General features: G+C 40.2%; 2 protein-coding genes and 1 long non-coding RNA gene across 5 annotated transcripts in view; 2 read left to right on the top strand and 1 right to left on the bottom strand.

The window, feature by feature from the left end:
* Window positions 1–247: 247 nt before the first annotated feature.
* On the top strand, window positions 248–11,927 carry SMNDC1 (survival motor neuron domain containing 1). The gene is made up of 6 exons (XM_083741621.1): window positions 248–478; window positions 2,187–2,306; window positions 4,806–4,948; window positions 6,661–6,822; window positions 8,128–8,281; window positions 9,723–11,927. The coding sequence occupies exons 2-6, from the start codon at window positions 2,187–2,189 to the stop codon at window positions 9,858–9,860; spliced, it is 717 nt and encodes a 238-aa protein (XP_083597747.1). The 5' UTR covers window positions 248–478; the 3' UTR covers window positions 9,861–11,927.
* A 503-nt stretch (window positions 11,928–12,430) lies between these two features.
* Window positions 12,431–21,519, top strand: LOC310845870. Its single transcript, XR_014565014.1, has 2 exons — window positions 12,431–15,414; window positions 18,985–21,519. It is a non-coding gene; the product is annotated as an uncharacterized lncRNA (long non-coding RNA).
* The window catches only part of MXI1 (MAX interactor 1, dimerization protein), a 78,344-nt gene continuing 63,501 nt past the window's right edge, over window positions 12,545–27,387 (bottom strand). For 2 of the 3 annotated variants that reach the window (XM_083741617.1, XM_083741619.1), the window contains exons 4-6: window positions 24,940–25,054; window positions 22,436–22,607; window positions 12,545–19,915 (exon numbers count right to left, since the gene is read on the bottom strand). In XM_083741617.1, the coding sequence (XP_083597743.1) occupies window positions 19,752–19,915; window positions 22,436–22,607; window positions 24,940–25,054 (451 nt within the window). In that variant the 3' untranslated portion in view covers window positions 12,545–19,751. The remainder of the gene's footprint in view (window positions 19,916–22,435; window positions 22,608–24,939; window positions 25,055–27,387) is intronic. The other variant, XM_083741618.1, reaches the window with a different exon arrangement.

The raw sequence follows: 27,387 nt of genomic DNA on the forward strand, positions 1-27,387 counted from the left end.
TCAGAAGAGCACAAATCCCGCTCCGATTCCCCCCTAGAAGATTCGATCAGTTTAAATAATAAGCCCTGCGGCGAGATTGGGTTTTTTGGGTTGATTCTCACATGCCGAACGCTACTTATTACGCGGCTTCCTTTGCACTTCCGCCACTCTCGCCCCGCACATGGAAGATACCAAGGAATCGCAACTGGGAGTCGGAAGAATCGGTTTCGATCCTCCTCTTGGTTTGTGCTTTCCCCACCCCCGGAGTGGTCATGTGATCCGGCTTGTTCGTCAGGTCCGGCTTCCCCCTCTCGCGAGCGTTCATTTCCGCTGGCCGGGCTCTTTGCGTCGTCGCTAGGAAGCAGCAAGAAGGGAGGGGGCGACGTTTGTTGGGGGTCGGGAGGGGGGTCAGATCTCGCGTGGGTGCGCGCGCGCGAGCACAGACGCTTCTCCTGAGGCCTGACGGGACGGAGAGAGGCCTTCCGCGCGCGAGGCCAAGGTGAGAGACGCGGCCCTTCCCCCACTTCCCTCTCCTCTCGCTGGGCGAAGGCCGGGAGGCCCTTCGCTCTCCTCAGCCCTCGACCTCCCCTCTCCGTACACGGCGCTCGGCTCTCCAGGCCTCTTGCCCCTTCCTCACTCGCTCCGGGGCCTCCGTTAGGCCCTCCCTCAGGCCCAGGCGCGTCGGCCGCCCGGTCCCCAGTGATTCCGCCGCCTGAAGTTTTGTCTACGGCCAGCCATTGTCTGCGGGCTTCCCGCACGTGGAGGCCCGTTTCGTCGGTTTACAAGATTCGCCTTCTGTGTTCCGAGGATTATACTGTGTTTTTTTTCGGGAGGTCCGTCTCGGCTCTTCCATTCTGTCCCGAAACCTCCGCTCCTTTGTAGCAGGACGGCTGGGTTTCAATGGCACCGCTTTTGCGGGCTTTTTTCGGCGTATGGGCCTTTTAATTGGAGTCAAGTCCTTTTTTGGCGGATTGTATCCTGTGATTATAAAGAAGGTATTGTCCACAGTATGGTGTTGGTATGCAGAATTTGCTTTCCATACTTCACAGCCCCTGAAAAATAGTACGTCAGGTCACGTGCTATTCCAGCCATTCCTACCAAATTTGGCTTTTGCTAATTCTGTACAGATAGTGTTTTCTAAACTTCACACCCTGTGTTGAAAGGACTAGAATAGTTCTTATGTATTAACAAAGGATCTGTGTTTGGATTGCCTTCAGTTTTTAGATTTCCAAAGTGAGCACTAGTGTGATGCTCAATAGTTCCACCCCTGCTCTGCTCCATGCCTCACCCACTCTGTTATCTGTACTATCTTGTATTTGTCACCTTGACAAAGACTGAGGAAAGAGGTTTGTCCAAGGCTAGATAACAAAATTGTGGCAGATGATCCATAAACACAATCCATGCGTTGCTGTGAATTTCCTTACTGGAACTAATGCTAAGAGAGAAGGATTTAGTCAAGGTCAGGCAAGGAGTTTGGTTGTCCAGTTTGATGCTGAAAATGACTCTCGTGTTAAGAACAGTTGAATAGTCATACTTCTCAAGGACTGTGTTCTGGAAAACTGAATACAACAGAGAATCTGTGAATGTGCAGAGTGTTTAATCTATTTGTAAGCTACCCTTGAGTAACAGGACCATTAGGGTGGTGTACAGCAACAGATAAATAAAAAAATGTAAACATCTAAAAAGGAAGTGTTGCCAATTAGTGCTTGCCAGTGCCAGTAATCCCTGTTTCATTAACCCATGTGGCTTGAAATCAACTACAGCTTAGTAGTACAGTACTTGCAAATTTTACTTTGGGCAAAAAACAAACATAGATTACCTGCCTCCCACCATATGTAATATATGATATAAGGTATAGGGCAGGGACATAAGGTGGGCATCTCTTGTAAATTCCCAGGGTGGAAACAGGTGTTTACTTACCCCATACGATTCTGTTATTGTAACATTAACACAGCAGTAAGGGAACAAACCATACTAAAGAGACTACCTTATAACTTGATTACTGCAAAGGTAATCTGGCATTATTTGGGAAGCCTGCTGTGGACCAGCTGGAGTTTCCAACTAAGGCAAGTTACATAAATATTCTGTTATTGATAAGGCTGCACTAAGTCATTAGTGATTTGCATTCTAATTATTATGCCTCTGCAAGACTGTTTTCAAACAGACTTTTCCCTCAGTATTTTGTAATGCCTTTTTTCCCTTTTCAGATGTCAGAAGACCTTGCAAAACAGTTAGCTAGCTATAAAGCTCAACTCCAACAAGTTGAAGCTGCTTTGACGGGAAATGGAGAAAATGAAGATTTACTAAAACTCAAAAAAGACTTACAGGTGAGAATAAGAAAAAGCTTTGTAACTTAAATGTTTTTACACGTATAGTGAAGAGGATCTTATACACTGTCAGTGGCAAATAATTTACCATGGCGATATTAATGAGATGTGCTAAATGTTGGGGTTTAAAATCTTTCACAAAGAACTGTGCTAAATGTTGGGGTTTAAAATCTTTCACAAAGAACTAGGGCTGTCACCTCATTAAAGTGATTAAAGGCATCTCAATTGTATGAATTTTTGGCAATTAGATTGACATAAAATATGCACCTGAGTAAAAGCAAGAGTTCTGAAGCAATAAACCGCCCTGAGATCCTTTGATGAAGGGGGCCATATAAGTCAAATAAATCACAGGTAGGCAAACTAAGGCCCGGGGGCCAGATCCGGTCCAATTGCCTTCTAAATCTGGCCCACAGACTGTCCGGGAATCAACATGCTTTTACATGAGTAGAATGTGTCCTTTTATTTAAAATGCATCTCTGTGTTATTTGTGGGGCATCCCTGGTGTTTTTACATGAGTAGAATGTGTGCTTTTATTTAAAATGCATTTCTAGGTTATTTGTGGGGCATAGGAATAAGTTCTCCCCCCCCCAAAAAAATAGCCTGCCCCCCCAAGATCTGAGGGGTCTGCTGAAAAGGTTTGCTGACCCCTAAAATAAATGAACAAATAAGCCATTTTGTTTTCAGACAATTCACATGTGAATTGTAAGAGTTATTATCTCAGAAAAGGCATTTGCTTGTGCGTTAAAGAAATGCCTTTTTAAAGATGGTGTTTGCCACCCACAATTTTTATGAGTGCTTGTGTGCCAAAAATACATATATTTAAAAACCTTCTGCTCAGTCAATTGGGGCACCTTTTTAGTTGCTAAAAAGTTTTAATAGATTAATATCGCTGATTAATCAATAGAACCTCGTACTTTTATATTTTGTTCATTGCTGTATACAGCCTTTTTAATACTGGTACTTTAACACTGATCTCTAAATGCTTTTTTTAAAAAAATTGTAATCTTTCACATTAAGCCGGGTGGAATGATTACCACAAATTGAAAAGCACTGTCCTGGAGTAAATGTTAATCTGTATGTTCATTTGCGTTTTGCTTTTTGAAAAACACGGTAAACTAGAGTCTTTTAGGAAACAAATTTAGAATACTAGATAATTCACTATTATGTGTGCTGTTATCTTTAGAATATGATTCAGGTGTGCCTTGTAAGCACTAAACAGTCATCAGTGGTTCTAGCTCTTTGTTCCTCTTAGACTGTATTTTGCAAATGAATTTGTCATATGGTCTGTTTGTTCATTCATGTTTTCTTTGCCATTTCTACATGTAAGAGCAGCCTTTTACAAGCTTATTGTTCAGCTGCCAATATCTGAGGACAAAAGACAAGTCTTAATCGCATCAGATATGAAAGGTGCATATGTATTAAATTATTCCTTTTCTTGTTAAAATTTGTTCTATTTTTATTCCACCTTTCAGGCAGATACTGTCTCTCAGAGAAGCTCATCTCAATCAAAAGTTCAATGATGCACAGGCCCCGCTCCATGATTACATATTAAAGGGACAAGAGAAAAAGAGGAGGGGAAGGGAAGCGGAAGGAAGGAAGGAAAAAGTAGATGAGGGAAATTAGTTTGACAACAATGTGTTATGTGGTTTACCTTCCTCTCCTCTCCCTGGATACCCCACAAATCTGCTTCAGAGGCTACCCCAACCTTCTGGAACAGATTTTGAGTGGGTACAAGGGAGAGGAAAGGAAAGAGAAGTTCAGTTGCACAAGTGGGACAGCAGTATTGGATACAATCCAGTAGATTTAAAAATCTAAAATACCTGTAATTTATTACCTGTGGATATAGCCTATTAATAGTTTTATTTATAATCTCTAAATAGCAAAAAAAAAAAAAATGCAGGAAACTACTGAGCCCTTGCTCATATGTATTTTATAAAGAAAAGTATTTTCTGTACGCGTTCATTCTTTATATCTGGTTTGTGTATAGTGGGCTATTCTCACATAAGTACACTTTTTCAGTATTCAAACAAGAAAACTGACTTGCTGAAAAACCTATTTCTTCCACTAGCCAGTGCATTCATTGCACAGTAATTTTCTTTTTTAAAAGTCTCAGTAATACTTGCTTTATCACTGGAAGGAGAGCAGAAAACGCCATTCTGTAGTTGTGTATCATTTTCTGCAGTCTACTTTTTACTCTTCCATCAAATATAATATTCATTTGTAATGCAAAGAGGAAAATGCAAACAAGAAATTTCCCTGCTGCCCTCCCCCAATATTAAAATTGGGATGAGCTATGGGAGTAGTATTAGATACTTGCTAAGAAATCAGATTCCCAAAGCTTATAGAAAAACCTTTAGTAAATTATGTGGACAGATTTCATGTGTTGTTCTGTCTGCTACCATTTGCCAGCAATACCGCAGTTGGTAAATAGTCTTCATGCATGGGCAGGGGTGAGACTACTTAAACTGTGTTTGACGACTTGTTCTTTTCCATCCCCAGGAAGTTATAGAATTAACCAAAGACCTTCTTTCAACACAACCTTCAGAAACACTTGCAAGTTCTGACAGTTCTGCTTCTGCTCCTCCAAGTCACACATGGAAGGTTGGAGACAGATGTATGGCAATATGGAGTGAAGATGGACAGTAAGTGTAGAAACAAACTTCTGTAAAAGTTACATGAAATAATACAGTTCCATGGTAAGATACTTCCCTTTGGTTTATACTCTCCTCTTCGGCTGAGCACCAGTTCAGTAAAAATCATTGATTGGATCTTGTATTTTTCAAATACAAAATATATTAAACTTTAGAGTTAGGTCCATTGTTTTAACTGTTTAATTTGACTAGAACGTTGTAGAATACAATATGGTTTCTAATATCTTAAAATTTGCCACCTTCGAAAAATCTGGTATGCAGTAACTGAAATCTGTTGTGTATACATTTCATCACTAATCTGAAAACGTTAGTAGGAATGTCATTTACTTCGAAACTTGGAGCTCTGTTGAGATTGTATTAAGATACTTGGGAACCATTGAGGGAAAGAAGTATAGGGCAGCAAAATTTTCACTGCTTCCTCCCCCTTTTCTGTACTGTAAATTTATTCTTTGAAGTGGGGCAGGAATGGGCTTAGAGAAAGAAGAGGTCCTTGCTCACAATTGTGTACATGTAGAAGGCTGTTGCTGTTGGGAGGATCTGTGGTTGTTGCACCCATCCAGACGTGGTGGTAAGGGAATATAAAGCAGAGTATTTAACATCCTTCCCAAAACTATCCACAGGCAAATTTTTCAAGAGGGTTGAATAAAGACTTTTAGAGCTCCCTTCACAAATAGTGATGTGCCACTAGGGTGTATCCTTTTGCACATTTCCACAGTGAATCAGTGATGATCCTCCACCAGAAGAAATTCAATTCACCTTGGTCTTTGCTGAAGTGAGATGCAGCAGTAAACCCATCAGAGTCATTCTGTTTGGTATGATTTGCTGACAGCAGAAAGTGATGATGTAAACCAACACATTTCCTCCTATTCCTGTTGCCTTTGACCTGCCTTCTGCTGATAGAGATATTTTTTAATACCTTATGGGAAGAAGACAGTTCTTTTTCTGTAAGGTTAGGTTCTCTTTCTTGCCATGGCCTTCCGCTTCTCCATTTAGGCCCCTGAGATGCCTGGACCCAGACGTTCCACTTAGTTTAGTTAACGATGTACTGCTTTTGAGTATCAGGTGATGTGATTGAGAAAAATAGATAATTACCTTGATTATCTATCTTCATTTAAGTTACTGTCACAAACCTTACATTGTTTAATGCTTTTCTTAATCCATCTTCTTATGTTAGTAATTCACTGCTTGCTTTCAGAGAGGGAGATTATATGAGGGCAGTGAAACCTCTGTCAAATTACAATCTCACATTGTAATCCTATGCATACATATCTCCTCAGATGTAAGTCCCATAGAATTTCTAAATACATGGGTATTGTGGCTGAATGCCTCTTGTGGTGGTGAAAATTAGTAGAAATGATAAAACAGCCAAACACGAATCCTCCAGATCTATTAAACAAATTAGTTTTCACAAAATGTGAAAGGTGTGAAGGTGAAAATATATATTTGGTAACAGAAGATTCAGAACCGAAGTTTATTTCAAACCACTTGACTAACAAGCTCTTGGACTTTAGGATTGTAACTAGTTTGTGTGCCAGGCACAATTCTTGAACAAAATTTATGTTTTAAGAGTTTTGACTTGAAATGCCAATCCAAAATGAAGCAAGAATGTCCTGAAACTTAATATTAATCACTGCAAATACAAGTTTTGTAGGGTTGAGTTGTAAACCATTACTCACATGCTTACAGCCATGATATCTTTACAGGTGTTATGAAGCTGAAATTGAAGAGATAGATGAAGAGAATGGCACAGCTGCAGTCACCTTTTCGGGATATGGCAATGCTGAAGTCACACCCTTGCTCAATCTGAAACCTGTGGAAGAGGGAAGGAAAGCAAAGGAAGACAGTGGCAACAAACCCATGTCCAAGTAAGTGGCTGAAACAGTTTTCAGTTGGCTCAGTGTGTCATATAGTAATAAGAAGAGCTGTAAGGCTACTTTGCTGATGAATCATCTCTTCCCAAAGGTGATTTTACAGCAAAAACGTCATAGAAGTCAACACTATCCTTAGATGTTATTGAACCATACTTTGCGTAGTTACCCTAGATTTGGGAAAGAGGTAATGCACATTGTCTGTTCTCCCCCCCCCCCCAATTAAATAATGCCTTAGGATATGGGCTTCGCTGCCCCAATTTTAGAGGTCCAACCTAGGGAAACTTGTAAAGCCCAAAACAGTCTTTGCCATCTTAGGACTGAACTGGTACTAAGAACTAGGGGTGGTCAAATGTGTCAGTTTCTGTTCTGTTTGTGCTTGTTCATAGGTCCCTTCCAATTTCACATTAATCTTTGATTTTTTTTACTCCAAATGAAAAAGAATATTTAAATATGGATTGAAATATATGGAGTGAATTAGGTCAGTTCTTAAAAATGCAGTTCTTAAATTATCCTCAATCCCTACTGTGAACATATACATAGTGGTTTGAGATTATGATGAAGGTGTTATGGTTTGTGCTACTAACTTTAATGCTTATCATGCTGAGTTGGTTAGTCTCATGAACTCCAAAATGATTGCTCCATGCCTGTGTAGTAGTATATTTCCCCTGGGACAAATTCTGAGCTAGAGTTGCTCTGTGTTTAGCAAGACATTAGCTAGTTTCAACTGATTTCTGAAAGAGAGCCATTATTCGTAGTAGTGCATGAACGTAGGTTTGCTGTGCTTTATTGAAACTTGCAATGCACAGATTGCTTTACAGAAGGAATGACAGCACTTTCTACAGCTGGAGAATGAAATGGGCCTGGACAGCTGAAGCCCCATTGTACTGAGAGTTTATCTTTACATTCACCTAGCCCAAGGTGAGACTCTCTTAATCAGTGTATCCTTGCTTTTATCTACATGTTCTGAGAACAAAAGTGAAGTTAAAGCAAAGGTGATGTGGGGCTTCCAGTTGGTTGCAATGCAGATGTAATGCCCATACAAAACCATTGCCATATACTGTGGCTGAACTGCCAATGTTGTAAAAAGAAGGCAGTTCTGGTGGGTAAAGATGCGGATGTAAGGCAGTATTGATAACTCAGAATTAACCACCTCGGCTTAATCTCTTCATGTTTGATGTTTTGTGAAAATTTGCCTTGATTGTATAGCAACCACCTTGCCATGACACATTACTGCCCTTAGACTTTCTGAAGAGGAAACTGAGGTACATAAGTAACCTTCAGTGCCATTTCTCATTTTAGAAAAGAAATGATTGCTCAGCAACGAGAATATAAAAAGAAGAAAGCTTTGAAAAAGGCCCAGCGAATCAAAGAACTGGAGCAAGAGCGAGAGGACCAGAAAGTCAAATGGCAGCAGTTCAACAACAGAGCTTATTCAAAAAACAAAAAAGGCCAGGTTTGTATATGCTTGCATTAGTAGCTTACTGATAGAGGTTCCTTGCTGAAGAGGAGCAGTGTTAAATGTATGGCAGCACAGGAGTAATCCCCCAAACAAAGACAAAAGAATATTATAGGCAAAGCTGTTTGTTTCTGGAATATACAATGGGAGAGATCTGTTTATAATATTCTTAACATACAGTGGTACCTCTGGTTACGAACTTAATTCATTCCAGAGGTCCATTCTTAACCTGAAACCATTCTTAATCTGAGGTACCACTTTAGCTAATGGGGCCTCCTGCTGCTGTTGCGCCGCCAGTGTGCGATTTCTGTTCTCATGTTGAGTAATGTTTTTAACCCGAGGTACTACTTCTGGGTTAGCGGAGTCTGAAACCTGAGGTGTTTGTAACCTGAGGTACCACTGTATTGTTAAATATCACTACACTTAGTTTGAGTCCCTGCAGATAGGGTGGAATAAACAGATCCCAGTTTCCGAGCACAATGCACTTCCAGGAAATTGTTCGCTAGGCAAGCCTTTGCAATTTCCATTATTTCCTATGGGAACATTTCTAATCCATGCTTTCTGCCTGAGACTGTTGCAGCCAATAAGCAAAAGCCAGGCAAAGGGATATCTGATTTGTCTGATGACTCTCCCTTCTATGGTTTTTGCCCCAAATGGGTGCTGGTTACCAGCAAAGCACAAACAAGTAAGGACATGAGCAAACTCCAGCTGTTTGGATATCTGAATCAGCCATTTCTGTAGCAAAGGTTGAGTATAATTTTTCGTGTCTGAACAACAGATTTCTGATAACAACCGTTCCAATAGTAGCACCTGTAAAGTTAAAAGTTCATGCCTATAAAGCTTGTGGCATAGTTGCTTGCACTATGATGCTTTCAGGCTGCCATAATGGTACAAAGCTCTTTGTATGTTTCATATTTTCGAGTTTGGTATTGCCAAATATAACTCGCACTTTGTTTGACCCATTGATATGTGAGTTAGGTTTTTAGTGTGTGCTGTTTGCATGCTAAATTATTTTGAGTGGTTGGTGGCAAAGGAAAAGCATTAATAAGCACCACATTGTAATGATACCCTTAACAGAGCATGCAGAAGACACTTCAGGCACCTGAGGCTGGTAACACTTTATGAAGTTTATAGCTATAGGGGCAAAAAATGTTTTGCTTTGTTTTCCTTTAGCCCTTCTTTGTGCATTGAAAGGACCCTTATAGAACTGTAGTGGTTCACTGGGAGAAAATATGACTTGCTGAGTGCCATGACCAGAGCAGAAGTGCTTCATTTCCAATTACAGCTTTTTTGTTAAAGGTTCCTGTTTAATGATCATTAAAATTTAGTTGTATTTTGCTTTTTGAATGATGCATGTGAACATTTGATATTAGCACTCCTTTGCTGACTTGTTGAAATTTGAAAATGTTACAATTGGTGCTTTTAATTTGTTCCACAGGTAAAGCGGAGCATCTTTGCGTCTCCTGAGAGCGTAACAGGGAAGGTTGGAGTTGGAACATGTGGAATTGCAGACAAACCCATGACACAGTACCAAGATACATCCAAGTACAATGTCAGACATTTGATGCCCCAGTAATTGAGGGAGAAAATGACTTAACATCACTTCTGCAGGGCTTTACATTTACCTTTCTATTGTTCTATTTTTCTAAAAGTAAACTATTGGCGCATAGTGGAAATGGTTGTTGACATCAGTTGGCTTATGCTGGTACAAGCCTTAAGCAAGGTAATAGCTGTTCAGATGACCCCTTTGCTCTTAAAAGATGTAAATTGCATAAATGTGCACACGTCAGACTGTGTTGAAGAAATGCCCTTTGCAGTATCCTGAAGTGTCTGATTTCTCAAGTGTCCACCCCTGTAGCATTAGTTGGGAATGCCATCAAACAAATGGTCATGAAATAAAGTAGTTATCCCAGCTTTCTTTGCTCCCTGTTATGTGCTTACAGGCCTGCCATCTTATTGCAGGATAGCTGTTAAGCACTGTAACTCCTGCAGAGCTAGTACAATTATGATGACTTTCTCTGGATTTTATTCTATTTTGAAAGTCAATTGTTAATTGATCACAATCTGCATCTGCTTCCTTGACTTGTAATGAATCTGGGCCATCTAATCTCCAGTTAATGATTCATAAGCCAGAAACAGTGCAGTTCAAATTTTAAGATTACAGGTTGAACGCACTGTGCCGGAAGTGTTGACAAAATCCATCTTCATGAGCAAAACAGGGTTTCCACAAAGCTTGACTGGTCTTGGTAGGTAAAATTTGTGCTCATGATTGACTCAACTGAGGAGAAGGGGTTTGAGCTTTGACATGAAGTCTCAGAGATGCTCTAAAGCTTAGTGTGACTTCAGGGGCATGTCCCAGTCATTTTCCCCTAGCCCAGGCCGGATAGTGGCAGAACCAGGGGCTTGTCCCTGTCACACTGAGCCTCAGAAAACCCCTGAAAAGCAGGAAGATATACTGCTGTTTTCCCACTTTGCAAAATCTCTGCAAGGTTGGGAGGGTGGTGGAGGGAACTCCCAGATCTTGCACTGAGTTTCGAAGGCAGTAGGACGTCTTGCTTCTCCCCAAGGCTCATCATAAATTGATGTAGATTTCTCTTGCCCTCTCTGGAGTATGGAGAAAAACTAGGGGGAAATCTGAATTCAGCACAAGGGGTGATATTCAACTCATACTTGGAACAAACCCACTGAAATCAGGGGGTCTGCTTTAACTTAGTTGGGTATTATCCAAAGTCTTGAAGATTCCACCATCCTCCCAGCTCAAGGTGGAGGTTCTCACCAGAAAAAAAAGCACTTGCTAGTGCCAAGCAGGTAAGCATATTTATTGTCAGGAGCAGAACATTTTGATTTATAGGTCTTGAGAACCTACCTGTAGGCTTCCTAAGATGTATTCAGTCACTTTGCAGGTTTGATTAGCACTTTTAAGTGTTCAAAGAGTCAGATGTTACATATAGAAATAGTTATTCCTATTGAGAATTACTCAGTGCGTTTATGTTGGTAAATATGGCAAGTCACCTGCATTGTGCTGATTTTTTGTGTGCTTATCCAGCTTTTTTAAATGCAACAGGAGGTTCCTCTTACAAGGTTTAACTTACGTTAGTATTGCTGGCCCTCCTTGATTTTATTTGGGAAACCATGTGTAAAAAAGTCCAGGCCTATTTGTATCTTGTGGATGCAATTGCTTCCCTTTGCCATACGTATTGCTTAGGGTTGTAGTCTATCTCTCAATCTTGAAATGTGTCTGACACAAAAAGTTAACGTATAGCCCTGTATACAGTGTAGATAATTATTTTTGTAAAATATGGTGTTAAGTTAATGAACAAGACTGGATTTAGTTATTTCTCGTACAAGAGTAATTCTTGCTCATTAATCTGAACTCCATTCCCCATGTATATTATGTTGTTGTAGTTCCCTTTTGTAATTTGTTTTCTGAATTAAATAAGATCAGGAACCATCAGCATTTGTTGATGCACTGATTAGTGTAAATGTCTGACAGTTTACTTGAGCCTAAAATCCACATCTAGTAGCTTAGAATCCATCCATAGAGAGAGGTTCTTCTTGTTAACAAAAGGAGGTAATTTTTATGACTGTGTTGATTTCAGTTTTGTATGTTTAACTTTTATTAAAATAAAGAATTCAAAACCTCTTGGCTTTCTTCCAAAGAATCTAAAAATGGGAAAAAAATTAAATCTGGTATGAAATTATGTAATATGGTCAAAATTGTAGGAGTTGCAACACTTTTGAAATAACATTTGTGAAGTCCACAGACTACTAAGGTTTTTTTTTTTTTCCTTCTAAAGAGATGTTCCTTAGTCAAATTGGACTATAGCAGTATCTTTTTATCTAGCAGTACTGTGGCTTATGCAATTGATGACAAGTTACCTGTTAGGAAGACATGCATATTGAGGCAGGATTTTCAGTTGTCCTTGAAGCTGATCATTCAAATTCTGAATGTCTGGGTCCTGAGACATTCTGTTGTTTGTTGTGACTGAATAGCTAACTTTCCTATGGGAAAGCATTTCACTTCTTTTCAAAGCAGGTAAAGCTGGAGGCCAGTGCAGCAGAGCCTACTGTTCTTTTAACTTACTGCAGGAGATTTGTGCACTTGTATGGAAAACTGGGCTGCAATTTTCAGTAGACTAGGTAAGCCTCTAATCAACGTAGATGGAGCTATGCTGTTGCAGCAGTTTGACAACTGAACTAGTATTAATTTTTTTCACTAGCGATGTGGGAAGAGAAAAGGGTAACAAATCTTACTAGAAATAAAATTTCATAAAATTTATTTGTATATTTTAAGCAAGTTTATATAGATGCCCACAAACAAAAGAATAATGTTTACAATGATGGAAAATGTAACATCTTTGTCAGCACCATCCCTGCACCATTATAGATAATGCTGTTTCAGTATTGTTTTGACGATTGGCGCTGGTCAACTTAAGCACCAATCATGGATTGGTTGGGGGGTTTTATCTTTCAGTTCCTCAAGTAGCAGTTGGCTACAGCACCATTAGAGTAACTGCACCAAAGTTCAGGAAATCTCAGAGGAAGCAAAAGTAGTGATAACAGAAATCTTAAAAATAAAATTGCACATAAAAATATTTGTCAAGAGGATACATATCTGTTTAAACATGGAATTGCATTCCTAGACCAGTGCAGTATCATTATATAGAAACATAGCACTGTACATTTCCCCCCTTTAATACACAAATTACAAAGGAAACCCATAATTCAGTAGAGGCTGAAACAGATTTGCTGGTATTTTTTTTAACAGCTGGGAAAAATTATAATGGCACAAACCTAATTTGTGCATCAGACACTGGTTAATGTGATTGAAGATAAAATGTACTTACTGGGTTTAAAGACCTGTATTGTCATTTTACATTAGAATATAATAGTTGCAAACATATATCCTATGCAAGATTACACTGCAGTAACTCTTTTCTTTTAAAATAGTAAAGTAATAGTTAGAAGCTGCAGAAGACGTAAGTTTAGGAAAACATGTTGAGATTTGCAAAGTGAGATGTCATGCTAGAATTACAATTTCCTTTGCATTCTGCGATAGCTAGGCTTGAAGATCAGTAGCAGGATTGTTTATATACCGCAAGACTGTGGCATTTTAAAATCCAAGAGCTACGTAGCACAACAGTGATTGATGAAAAAATGCACTTTTTTCTTAGGTGTTGTGATTTTAAAACAATTTAATGTACCACGTCAGTAGGTGCTGAATAGGGACATCAGCCTATTCCAACAAGAGCACTATCAGAAATATCTCCAGAGAAGCACATTTTCTCTGTGGAGGAGCCCTATCATTACTTATTTGGGTTGAATTTGAATCATGTTTTTATAATGGGTAAGGCATTTTATGCATATAAAGGGTTAGCTTGTCTTCATTTGGCATGTTCTTCATTCAAAAAAGGGATTAATCTGTTCTGGCAGTTTGCAACAAGCAATGAGCTGCTATGCAAGAAACACCTGCCTGAATACACCCCCTAGTTACTGCCAGAACATCATGTTGCACAACCTGGTTGGTCCCTCCCTTAGGGGGTCAGCTGTAGTCCCTATAGGGAAGGGTATATAACTTACACTCAGCTTCCTGACATGCAATATTTTGTTGTGTGTTGGAGCGCCTGCTAAGTTGCCTAGCTCCTGTAAAATTTCTAGCAGGACTTGCTGATATTTTTCTATCTAGCAAATGTCTGAATTGATATGTGTCTTCCACATTGGATTCAGTATATGTTTGTATATGACAAGTTAATCTTGCAGAGCATTACTTGACTGGAGATTTTAGCCACGGTATAATAGAGTGTTTGGCATGCTTGAGCCCACTGTAATCAAATGACCAGCCTGTTGAACTCTTTGTGTATGACTTGGTCCCTGTTGCTTTTGTAAGGATAGCTGTGTATTTGAGAAACTGTACAATGCTACTGTAGCTTGCATTTGGGGGTGGGTGAGAAAGGTAGCCTCTTCAGGTAAGTAACTTTGTTTAAATATCTATCTTAAACTTACAGAAAATAGGAAAGGAGCTGAAGGTTGATTCACACACGTAGAAGTTTCGCAATAGTAGCTACTGGAAAATCCTGCCGTTTTCCTTAGCAGCTTGTCTTATACACCCACAGCCACATGCAGCATTCAGCTTTTGGCATGCTGCAGTAACCATTGTTTCTTGAACTCCTGATGCTGGATCCTCTGCCTAGTATTGAGCTGAAGGTTAGTCCAGTGTAGAACAGTTGTGCATTCTCTCTCCCCCCTCCCCCCCCCAGCTATTTTGTGGACAGTGATCATCTGAGTTGGCCCTGAGCTTTAATCTAGTCCTGTTGTAGTCATAGAAGCAGGTTCCTTCTGTATGCAGTGGTTGTTAATAGAGTAATATACTAAAACTAAGATCATATGCTACAAGGAATCAAGAGGGGCGGGGCAAACTACGTAAATGCTAGTGGTATCTGAAGTATGAGGACATAGATTTTCATAGCTATTTTAGTAGCATTTACATCCAAATTTCCTGTTTTTCTTAAAGGGATCTTTAGCATTTAAAAAAAAAAGTTCTGACTCTGGCTTATATATACCCACACTGGTTTGACCAGCTGAACAGAGAAATAGTGGATAGTGTTTAGTACAGTTAAAAAAATTCTTTGCAACTTGGCTAGAGGAGAAAAACGAACAATTTTTGATGTTGACGGTTCTGTTTTTAGTGTTCCTTCTTTTGTAAATTCTTATTGTTTAGAACTTTCCAGTGGCGTAATTTAATGATGGCAGGTGTAGACTGTGCACCAGGGAGGCCAGCGTTGTAAAATTGCTAAGGATTAAGCCATAGGTGAAGAGTGAACGGTAACAACTGCTGCTTTCAGTTGGCTCTGACATTTGCCAGTTTCTCTCTAAGGCCATTGATCTGATGCAAACCATGGTACCTCAACTGGTCCTGGTGCTCTGCCTCTGGAAGCTAAGATCATGGGTTCACATTGGTTAAATATTCTTTAACTCTCAAACCCTTTTTCCACTTTTGTGTTGCATGACCAATCATGTGCTACTGGAACTGCAGTTTCCAGCTCCTCAGTGCATGAAGTCTGAAGAGCAAAAGATGAAGTCACAACAAAAGAGGGTTTCAAGTTTCTGAGAATCATGAATTTTAATTAACTGTAAGTTGTTATTGCCCATATTAGCCCATTCCACTAGTATGTTACTGTCTTTGAACTGAAGTGCCATAGTGTGCTCCAAGTCATATAGTCCATCACATTGCACGAGTTTGAAGTTCAGTGCTGTCTAGTTGCTTCACTCAAGACTGTTCAGGGAAAAGTGGCCATGCATGTACAGCTGCTGCTTCCATTTTTCATCACATTCATAAAAGCTCAGATATAGGGCACATGATTTGCATGGAAAGAGTTCAATCCCTGCATCTCCAGGAATATGGCTCTCCTATAGCAAGGTTTGGAAATATCCATGCCTAATCCGAGAGAGAGAATAAACATCGACACTAGCAACCTCACCAGTGGTTGCTTATGTCCATCATTTCCTAGGTGGCAGAAAACAAACATAACTCTTGTGCATTTTTTGGATATAGTAAGATACACATCCATTTTGGCATTACCCACACAAGCATTAACAGTGACAAATACCTGAAATAAGAGCTTTCACCAAGATGAAGACAAACCTGGACTGATATATTTCTCAGTAAGTGTCATGAATGTCAACAGTCTTGGTGATAACGAAGTCAGTTTAGCCTTTTTATGTTCATTAACTTTTGGGTGAATAGAATTTCCCAGCCATTCAAGGCCTGGTGATGCACCTATATGGGATTATCAGTTTTGGAAATGGCCCATTCCTGCAGCTGATGCAATCTTTATGCCAAATGCAAAGTCACATTTAACTTTTGGGTCTCAGTCTACAGATATAGGCACGTTTATCTGAAAGTGAAGCACCACTGAACACAGTGTGACTTCTGAGCAAACACGCATAGGGTCACATTACAAATTAGACATGGGGAGGGGGAGAAGATTACATATAAATGTATCTCAAGTGTAAGGAACGAGGAAATTTCAATATATAAATTCAATTTAATGACGAACATGGGGAAATAAAGCCTTTTCTAGATGTTATATTGAAGTTTGAGCTGCTTTCTGGCTATCACTGATTCTTAAGTTACACAAACATACCCTTTTCATTTTTTTTTAATAGAACGGCTAATATAACATACATATTCAGCCTGTTGTACCTTGTTGCAGTGGCTCTTTAACATACAAACTGTTGTATGTGATTCTAGAGCAACACTTAAAAGACCCTCTAGGTTTATATTGTGCTTGTGCAGAATTTAGTGTAGGTAGAATCTTTTTTATATGTTACTTATTATACAAAGGGAGGTTGTGTGTCTAGCTCTAACCCAAAGGTCACACACAGCTCTTCCTGGTGCCTTGTTGAGGAATAACTTCTGAAGGAGAGAACCTTTTTATCAGTGTAGACTCCCCAACATTCTAAATCATTCTGGGAATCTATGGAACTAGGAAATTCCTACTCCCCAAACATTCTTAAAGAGGGTCCAGGAACAGTCATGTTACCCCTTCAACAAAGTAATGTATGAAGAGATTTGTCCGTCCTTCCCATCTAATTATTTTTTACATGATCTTGACACATAACAGCATTTTGCTGTTGTTGTTTAGTCGTGTCCGACCCTTCGTGACCCCATGGACCAGAGCATTTAGATCAGTATTAAACATCTGGACAGCAACTTTCCAGGCTCATCTTTTTTCTAGTCCTTCTTAAAAAAAAATTCCAACCAGACATGTCAGGATTTGAACTCAACTCCTTTTACCTTCAAAGCATGTACTCTGCTACATGAGCTCCTGTGATCAGAAATGGACTCAAAGGATGTCAGTTGGACAGATTTTTGTGTGCAAAATCACAAACCAAGGCTACCCACACAACTCAGTACTACAATTTTGGCTCATTTTGAGTTCTAGCCAGTCATTCTGACAGTCCCAAAGAATTGTGCTGGGACACTATAGCTTCACACATGCAGATTATGGGCCAATTAACAGATCTCAGTACTATAAAAGTTGTTGCTACTGGTTCAGCTGAACGTTTTACTCCCATTAACTACAACTAATGGGTTCTTATTCCAGCCACTAGAGGGAGAGAGTACTACATGCAGTAAACCAGAATGTTTATAGAGTCACCTAGGGGAGATTAAGGTAGAACAACAACTGGATCCAGGCTTTACCAAACAAAATAAAAAATAAAAAACCCCAGCTCTATAAAACACACTATAACCTTGGTGGGATTATGCTTCTATTTCATGACACAGGTTCTAAAGTTGTGTCTTGTATTATATGACACAGTAATAGCTCTGGGGTGAATGGATAACATGTGGGTTCAAACATACACGCAGCATATCAGTATCAAGACAAGATCTACATGAGAGGTCATTTGGGGTCATCTAATCACATGGCCAATAGGTATTTTAAAAAACTTCCAGGCACAAGAACATGGGAATTCTAAAATATTATCATGAGTGACCAAAATGGCAGAACACAGTGCATTTCAGATACAGAAATGTTTAATGGTGTTAAAGTGCTACTATTAAGCAGAACCATATGCTAACATTTAAACACAATTCCACTGCACTGCTAAATGAGGTTACCTTGTTTTTTTTGTTTTTTTGTTTTGTTTTTTGTCGCCCAGCCCTATCTAAAGAATAATAAAATTAAAAATCTACAGGACTGAAATTAACAACCCAATAATTATAATCAGCAATAAGTTATGAATTTTATAAAGCATTTTTTTCTTTTTTTCTCTTTTTTCCCTTAGTAATTACGGGGTAGGCAAATTACTTAAGTCTCAAACAAGTGTCATAAATGAGGTCTCTAAAAAAAAGAAGAAGTTTAAACTTGGTAAAGGAACAATAATAAAAATCCTTGTAGTTAAAAACTTAAAGTGAAAGCAAAGAAGACCTCAAAGTGCAGGTTAGAAAGCTTATCGCAAAAGGAAAATCATTTTTAAAAAATTGGATACAATCTTATTTTGTTAACAGCAAGACAACTGCAACAGTTCCTGCTCAGAGAGAGTGGGAGGCGTCCCCTGAGGAACTGTGAGACACATGCCATGTTAACTGTGGGCCCACAACTATGGTTGGATCCAGGTGGCAAAGTTTGCAAAGGGAATCCATAAAGGAAATCAAAAGGAAGAGCCATAAAACCCGAGGAGAGTTCCCTGTTCCTTTTGTGCATGGCAGCAGAAAAACGGGTCCCTTTCCATTGGTGTTAGTTACAAAAGACATCTGCAGAATCATGCCTAGGAGTTCTAAAAAGACATTGTTGCATGTAGGTTCTCTCACCTGAACAACTTTTACAAACATTTATCAAAATAATTTGCAAAAGGGGGAAAAAAAGGATCATTGCGGCTCAGAATGGAGGCTGTGCCTTTCCTGCACATCGTATCTTTTACAGGCTTGTCTGTCTGTCTGTCTCGCTCTGTCAGAAGCATCACTCTATAGACAAGGAGTTACTGCTGTAGCCATTGAATCCAGAGAGCAGTTGCACTGTGTGCTGGTATTTTACAGCTCAACACCCTAGTGCTAAATAATGCGGCACAAGCTCTTGCCTTGAAACAATGTCCAGCTGAAAAGTTGAGCTGAATGAGAATTGCTTCCAGATTTGCAGCACCTCTCTTTTCACAGGGCATGAGCAGAGCTTCTAACTATTATTGTTATCTCTTAGGTAATAATGATCAGAGCTGACTGGAGAAACCTAGTGGCCAGAAGGTGTTGACTGGACTAGCTACTGCTGGTGAGAGTACACAAGAACTTCCCATAGTTCTCGCGTTCAGGTTAAAGGGGGAAAGAAGCTTCAATCAAGTGATGGGATTTTAAGGAGAATGAAGAAAGGAGTTTTGTAATTCATAAAATTGTGCAAACTCATCAGAAGAGGCTGGTCCAAGAAACTAGTATCCCCTTGGCTACTTTTGTCCCACAATCTGGGACTAGCGTTAGATCATCATCGTGAGATATTGGACTAGCATTTTTATTTATATTTAGCACCACAAGGGCTCTTAACAAAGCTTGCTAAATTTTGAAGATGGAAAAAATTCCATTTCTCAGAAGGTATGACAAACTGAGAAAAAGGATTCGGGCCAGAATCACCAAGATCCCTTGTCCAAATCAAATAATCTCTTAGCAAAGCTATCCACTTATACATGGGCAAATCTCAGTCCAGCTGTGCACAACTGGAGTCCTGCTTCAGATGTCAAAATAGCTATGGGTTCAGCACTAAGTCAGTATTTTGGACTATGACGGTATGGAGACTGACTGACTCCCCTGTTAGGTTCCCACCCTCCTGTGGACCCACAGAGCTATTCTAGAGTTGCATCTGTCCAAGCTTAGCTGTTGAAGTGCGGTTTGGAGAAGAAAAATACTGTATCTAAGAGCTCTGCTGTGTGAACTTCAACTACCCCAAAGAAATCATCTGCTCTGCCCTAGCACCATGCTCTAGGAAGTGAAGGAGAGCTTGACACTAGCGCTGGAGTAACCCTCATCACTCCCAATGCTTTGCAAGCTGCTGTGGTCATCAATGTCACTTGTACTGGTTGTGCTGATATCATCCACGTCTCCATGGGAGAACTCTGTGCTTTCCACATCCACTTCAATTTCTTCTGCAAAAGAAGGAAGACCCCCAAGTTAGTGTCAGGGTAGGTTCACTCTTCAATCAAGACTGGCAAAAGGTCCTGGCCACATCATGAGATTTGCTTGGAAATGTCTAGTGTTGTATCATTGAGGAAAAAGGAAGAACAGAAGGCAGGAAACTGTCTCGTTATATTAATCAATGTTTTGAAAGAATTATTATTACAGCCCATTTGGTGCCAGCTGATTTGGACTCCCAATTTAACAGATTTTGGGTTAAACATTTTAAATTATTGGTGAATGCTCCTGAGCAAGGAAAGGAGCTTATTACTACACAACTATTTTTGATTAGAAAGTTATTGATTAGATTATCACTTTCAGCTGCTAGCTCAAGATAGAAAATTCATATCTAGTGGCACAGCCTTGGATTAAGCAGATAGTTACCAATACAATATCGTAAATCTGAACTCCTGCTGCTCTAGAAAACAGATTACCTCTTCTCAAATCAACAACAAGGAGCTTTGTTGCAAACCAGGGAAGGCACATTAATCGTTGCATGCAAATTATACCCAGACACTATCACATTCTACGCTTTGAATTAGTAATACAAGTAAATTGGCATCCTCTCACTTAATTTGCACGATTCATTCTAAATTTTTTAGTTCTCAGAGATTTAAATTTGCAAGGGCAAATGAGGTCTAGGAAAGGGTCATTTGTGGAGCAGGAAGACATGCAGACCTTCAGCCATCGTGACCAATGGATGCCTAGCACAGAGTCTCCTTTTACAGTCTGTTGTTTCAAACACTTAGAAAAAGCACACAGCAGAGCATGGAACTGTACTATCTCAGAATGCAACACATGTTGAAATGCTCTAGTGCATACAAATACCAAAATATGGAATGTGGAAAACTAGCACTTCAGGGAGAAATATAGACTAGAAACTTCTCCGAATGACTGAATCAGCAAAGAGCCTTGACCTGCAAGTGTGTCCCTGTATTTACAAATTCCTCTAGGCAACCATAAAAGACAGGCACTAATCCACTAAGAGGACACTAATCCACATAGTGTATCAAACTGCATGGCACATTATGTATGTCCCATGCCATTAAAAATATATGGACAATACTTTGGGTCATCAAGCACACTGGCTCACAATCCTCAGAAGATAAAACAAACTTCTAGGGGGAAACAATATATAATAATATTCTGGAGTCATCCTGGAGAAACATACCAAACATCTCCACTTCTGAGATTTCTCAATGGTTATGTAGAAATCAGGTTAAAATAATAGCTATGCCAGATACATACAGCCTTATTTCAGTCCAGCATAGCAAGAGCAAATTAGCAAGGGTATTATAAGGGAGATGAGACTCTGCTGCTAATTGATCCTGCACAGACACAATGACTTGGGGCACAATATTTTTGCTATTCCCTTCATCTCATCTAAGAACCCCATGTTGACATATACTGATATTATGCCAAGGCAGACTAGGTTCGAGCTTATCAGTGTTAATGTGACAATCATTCTGGTTAACGCTGCTTCCCAATTATAGGCATACCTCGTTTTTTGCGCTTTGCTTTATTGCACTTCTCAGATACTGTGTTTTTAATAAATTGAAGGTTTGTGGTAACCCTGCATCAAGGAGGAGTCATTTTTCCAACAGCATATGCATGTTGTGCTTCTGTGTCACATTAATTAAGATATGCACATTGGAGGGCTTTTTTAGACATTATGCTATTGCACACTTTACACTATACTAGATGTTCACAATATACTGTAGTCTAAGCTTTTATATGCACTAGGAAACCAAAAAGTTTCTGTGACTCACTTTATTGCAATATTTGCTATATTGCGGTGGCCTGCAACTGAACCCACAATATCTCCGAGGTTTGCCTGTACTATGTAGGATAAGAAGTGCAAATCATTTTGTCACACCTTAGTGATGTCATTCTCGTATTCACAGTTTGTGCTTTTCAAATCTATTTTAAATATAGTAACAACACTGGTACCATTTGCATCCAGAGATGTTTCTGCCACAAATGAATCTGAGAGCTTTCCCCAAATATGTTTTGTAGTCCCTCATGACTAAAAGAAGAAAATCTGAAATACATTTGGGTATGGCCACCCACTTCTTCACAGTCACTGGAGGATCCAACACATGAAACACTCCAGTGCACATTGGGAGATGGCAAATCAATGGGGTTTAAAGCCATTATCTTTGCGCTGGATTGTGCTTCGTGCTACTATTTTCTGTGTTGAATAGGGCCAGGTAAGGGCCAGGGTGGTGAAAATCAAAAACCAATACCATAACAGGAAACGAAAAGCAGCATGGGGTCAAAATGATATCTTGAACCCCATCTCATCTGACTCCAGCCGTGAGCCTTGTTAAGAAACTACCATGAAATAAATAATGTTTTAGATGTCTGAAAGCAGGCTGCCTTGCCAGGTGAATTAGATTCAAGCTGCTCATGGGCTGAAGGAGGGGAGATGCGTGGAAAGGGAGCCTCAAAAATTCTGCACCCTCCTCTAAAGTCACAGATGAAATACTGACCCCGCTCTGAATCAGAGCGATCTGAGGAAATGGTTGATCCAGTGCTGTCCATTCGTATTCGCTCGATCTCCTGAGAGCCCTGCAGCTGCTCCAATCTTCGCTTTAAGAATCTTTGCTCTCTTTCCAGGTTATCAAGCTGGTGCTGGCTTCTCCTGTCAGCCTCTTCAAGTTTCTGCCATGATAAAAAGCAAGCAAATTATTGTTTCTTGACAGCTACGGTATGTTCTGCCTCCACTGTCAGAGGCAAGACGCCCCTGAGTGCCAGAGTGCTGTTGCGCCCCAGAGCTGCTTGTGGGATTCCCATAGGCATCTGGTTGGCCACTGTGAGAACACAATGCTGGACGAGATGAACCTTTTCTTACATCCTTACAGAGGATTTCCCTAGTATTTTTCTGCAGGCTCATTTCCCTCTGTTGACTAACATCTGAAATGAATTATGTTCTCGGGTGGCACCGAAACAGCTTGCTGGTGGTGGCAACAAGAATGAAAACATCTCTGTGAGGATTCTGGTGAGTAATTAACAGGACAAAATCAAGGGGAGATCGAGTATAGCGCTTAATTAACACGGGACGCTGCACTGTCAGCTCTCTCCATTAGTGGATCATAGTCTCCTGACCCAGGAACATTCAGCCCTGTTCAGATTATTTAAGTGGAAAAGGCATTAGAAGTTGTTGTTTTTTTTAAAAAAAGTTGGTGTACCCTTGTTCATTTGGTTTATTAGGTATTTCTTCGAAGCAGTTGAACAGTGGTTTATGTAATCTGCTGCAGACTCCTTTGATCGCAGCTGGGAAATCTTACCAGGCCAGTGCACAGGGTTTCCTGATGGCCAGCATGTTGCGTAACTCTAAAGTCATCTCAGGCTAATGCCATCCGTTTAAGCAAGCACGGTTCCCCTCCCTTGCTAAGCCTGAGCTGTTCCAGTGTGTTTAAGCACATCCTGATCCCTGTGAGCCTGGCACTACCCTTTGTTAAAGCAAACCATCAGGAGAAGAGTCAGAAAAACTGCAAACACGAGCACCTGCTGTGTTGCTTCAAAACAAGTCTGGCTCTTTCTTTGTGTTGCTACTGACTATTGTGTTGGCTTTCCCTTTTCAGGGCATTAAAACAAACCAACAACAGTTAACACTGGTGGGCCTTAGCAGCATTTCCCTGTAGCATGTGGCTTGGCTCAGTTGCTTAAGTTACCTGGAGTAATTTGTGCTGAACATCAGATTCTCTCTATGGCACACTTTGGTCTAGATTATGTTGAATGATCTTTCACTGGTCTTGCCTTGCTTCTGAGATTGGGCTTGATTTTGAACAATTTCGTCCAGCTCAAATTCTACTATTTTCCCCCTTTCCATCTCTGAAGAGTTTAAAGCCCAACTTGAAACAACACTACTGCTGCTATTAATCATGCAGCAATTTTGTTAGTCTTTAAGGCAGTAAGGGACACTGCTATTTTTATTTCAGTGTGCATATTACAGTTTCAGGAGAAATTCTAGCCAAGTAAACATCTTACGATTTCAGCCATATTATTTACTATCCTGTTTTCTTCAGTATTTCAGTGGTATTTATACACTCAATATATTTGAGAGTTAATTTACAAAGAATGCCAGCAGAAGGGCACATCATTTCAAATGATCCAACTCTTAATTTAATTTTGTGGAAAAATCTGCATTCTAAGACTATGATTAATGACATAATGAATCACACCAGATATAAATTTAAGGCGCACGTAGTAAAGTGCAATAAACTCATTGCATATAGCCAAATGCCTTTCCAAAGCATTCATACTACATATTAGTTTTGAACTTATTCAGAACCTCCCGATCTTGAATATGCTATAGGAACAGCCTGGGGAAGACAGAAACCTTCCCACATCTGACTGCAGCTTCTCCTGCAGTGAATTCATTAAACTTTTGTATCTTTCTATTATAGTTTCTAACATGAAGCTGAGAGCCGCAGTTTGGATATTATAGTGATTATAGTCTGTTAAAACTCCAGTGCAAGCCCTACTGGAATTAATGGCATTTGCACAATAAATATTTTTCAATTGACTCCAATGGCTTACAGACTGCAGTGTCCTGCACAACTCCTATTGATTTTAATGGCATTGGTGCAAGACAAACTCTTGATGAATTTCCTGGTTTGTGAAGCTGCAAACGTTCTGGAGTTTAAAAAGAATCCTTTAAAAACAAAGAGTAGCATTTCAGGAACAGTATTCCCAATGCTAGGTCGATCTGTACATTAATGGCCAAACTAGGGCTGCAATCCTATGCACACTTACTGGGACTCAGTAAAGTCTTATTGAATTCACTGAGCCCTTTTCAAGTCAACATGCATAGGACTGTGCTGTAAAAAAACCCAAAAACTTACAATGTAATAATGTTATGGTACTAATCCTCCAAGGTAGGGTGTCAACTTTCCTTAGTGCAATTATGGCTCCTAGATAATCAAAACTTCATTACCAGACTAATCTTACTGAAACGTGCTGGAAAAACACAAAGAGATGCAGCTCTTACCTTGATATGTGCTTTGGCTTTGTTAAGCAGCCCGAGGGTTGTGTGTCTGGAGCAGTCAGGTCCTAGTGGTATCAGAACTTTTAAACGTTCTAGACATAGGCGGAGGTGAGCTCGCCTGTGAGGAAGAGATGTGGGAGTCAGAGCTGCATTTCATTAGATTCCCAAACAACAGTACCCCACTTCCCCCAGGCATCTGGTAACAACCTTGTTGTTTCAGCCGCACCTGACATTCAACAGATTTCACTTTACGTGGCAAAACTCTGACCTCAATAGAATGGTATGTTCAATAAGGCACAGGCTATGGGATTAACTAGATGATCTGTCCCATACATTGTGGGAAAAGTCAATCCATTGCCTTCCTTATAGTTACCATCTACAGTGACCTAAGACGAAGTTCATTCCCAGACATAAATGCAACGACTGGTTATACATCGGCAACACCTATCACATACTCATTGGAGTACTCCTGAATTTTTCAGTGTTCAGTAAAGAAACTTGGAAATGCAGAAGCCCCATGTACTAAATAGAGCTCAAACCAAGACGGCATGTTCAACACCACCACCATTATTCTTCCATCGCATGCAATTATTTTGACATCCAGCCACTGTGTTTAGGGAACCGATTCAAGATGTTTCCTATTAAAAGATCAACAAGGAGCCTAGGATTATACAATACCATCATGTAGTGAGCACAAGACATACAGCCCTTCATATGTAACAGTACAGAGGGCCTTCTTGGTAGTGGCGCCCTCCCTGTGGAACTCCCTTCTTTCAGATGTCAAGGAGACAAAGAACTACATAATTTTTAGAAGACATCTGAAGACAGCTCTGTATCGGGAAGTTTTTAATGGTTGATGTTTTATTATGTTTTGATATATGCTGTAAGCCGCCCAGAGTGGCTGGGGAAACCCAGCCACATGGGGGGGGGTAATTAAAAAAAATGAATATTATTATTATTAATAATACTACAGATGAGTCCATGGCAAGGATGCAAATTGAAACCATCTCTCCTCAATAAAATACAGCATTCCATACCCTGGACAAATGCAGATCCACAAGTCAAGGTCCTGATGAATATTAGCACATCAATACCAGACTAGCTAACTCGAAATACAACTGCATATCAGACTCATGATTGACTGCTAATTTGCATTCTTTAAAATACTCAGTATACTACAGGACAGGTAACAGGAGCCTAAATCAAAGTAAATATTACACTACAACAGCATCTACCAAAAAATCTAACCTTGATTGGCTTAGGCCCAATGAGCAAAAACAAAACAGAAAACAAACAAACAAACAAAAAAACCTTTTTAACACTTGCTAAAAGATAAGGCTTGAGGTTTTTTGTAATCTTCGAGGGAATAAAGCAATACAGCTATGGGTAATTCTGCTTCCCTTCAACACTAGAATGAATGGCAGAGTCAAGAGGCGTTTCTTGGTCAACCACAAAGATTTCAGTGGAACACAGGAGTACACTAGGCCTAAACTAATATAAAAAGCCTTGAATCGTGATCAGAAGCGAATGAGGAACCACTGCAGATGCCAAAGCATGAGTGTAACATACTGCTAGTGACCCACTCCTGTCAGGAGACAAGAGACAGGCTGGTGCATTTTTTGTACCAGCTGGAACTCCTAAACAATCACTCACAGCCAACCCACACACCACACATTTGACAAATCCAGCTTTAAAATCACAACTGACACAAACACTGGTTGTCAGGACACCCTTAGATACAAAGGACCACATCCTTTTCAAGTCTTCTAGCATGGTCTTCCCTGAAGCAGGGAGAAATCACTACTGGCCCCATAGAAAACGATCCAGATATCTTGAATTATAGTTCACCTGCCACTGGGCTTCTACTTGAGAAACAAAGGCAAAGGGCAAAGACAGGTGCACATGAACAGTTATTCATTTAAATAAGAGCAAACTGCACTTTCCTATAAAATACAGTGGTACCTCTGGTTGTGGATGGGATCCGTTCCAGAGGTCCGGCCGGATCCAGAGGTTTTCACAACTGGAGGACCATTTCTGCGCATGTGGCTAAACCCAGTAAAATACTTCTGGGTTTGCCACTTTTGCGTTCCAAAGTTTACATAACCAGAGGTACTACTGTATCAGGCATTAAAAACTTCCCTGAACAGGTCTGCCTTCACTGTACTCTTTACAATGCCTACTAAAAACATGTCAGCTCCCCCAAACAGTGGCGTAGCGTGGGGGGTGCAGGGGCGGCCGGCCGCACCGGGCGCAACATCTGGGGTTAGGGTTAGGGGGCACAAATCCACGGGTTAGGGGGCGCAAATTACTTGCCTTGCCCCGGGTGCTGACAACCCACGCTACGCCACTGCCCCCACTTTCAGGAAACACGATGATGGAGGGGGCTGCAAAGTTTATTGTAGGGCTAAAAGTGGTGAAGGGAGCCAGGGAGAGAATTCAGGGTTACAGCTA

This window comes from Podarcis gaigeae, assembly GCF_964106915.1.
Source record: "Podarcis gaigeae genome assembly, chromosome: 5".
Taxonomy (NCBI): Eukaryota; Metazoa; Chordata; class Lepidosauria; order Squamata; family Lacertidae; genus Podarcis; species Podarcis gaigeae.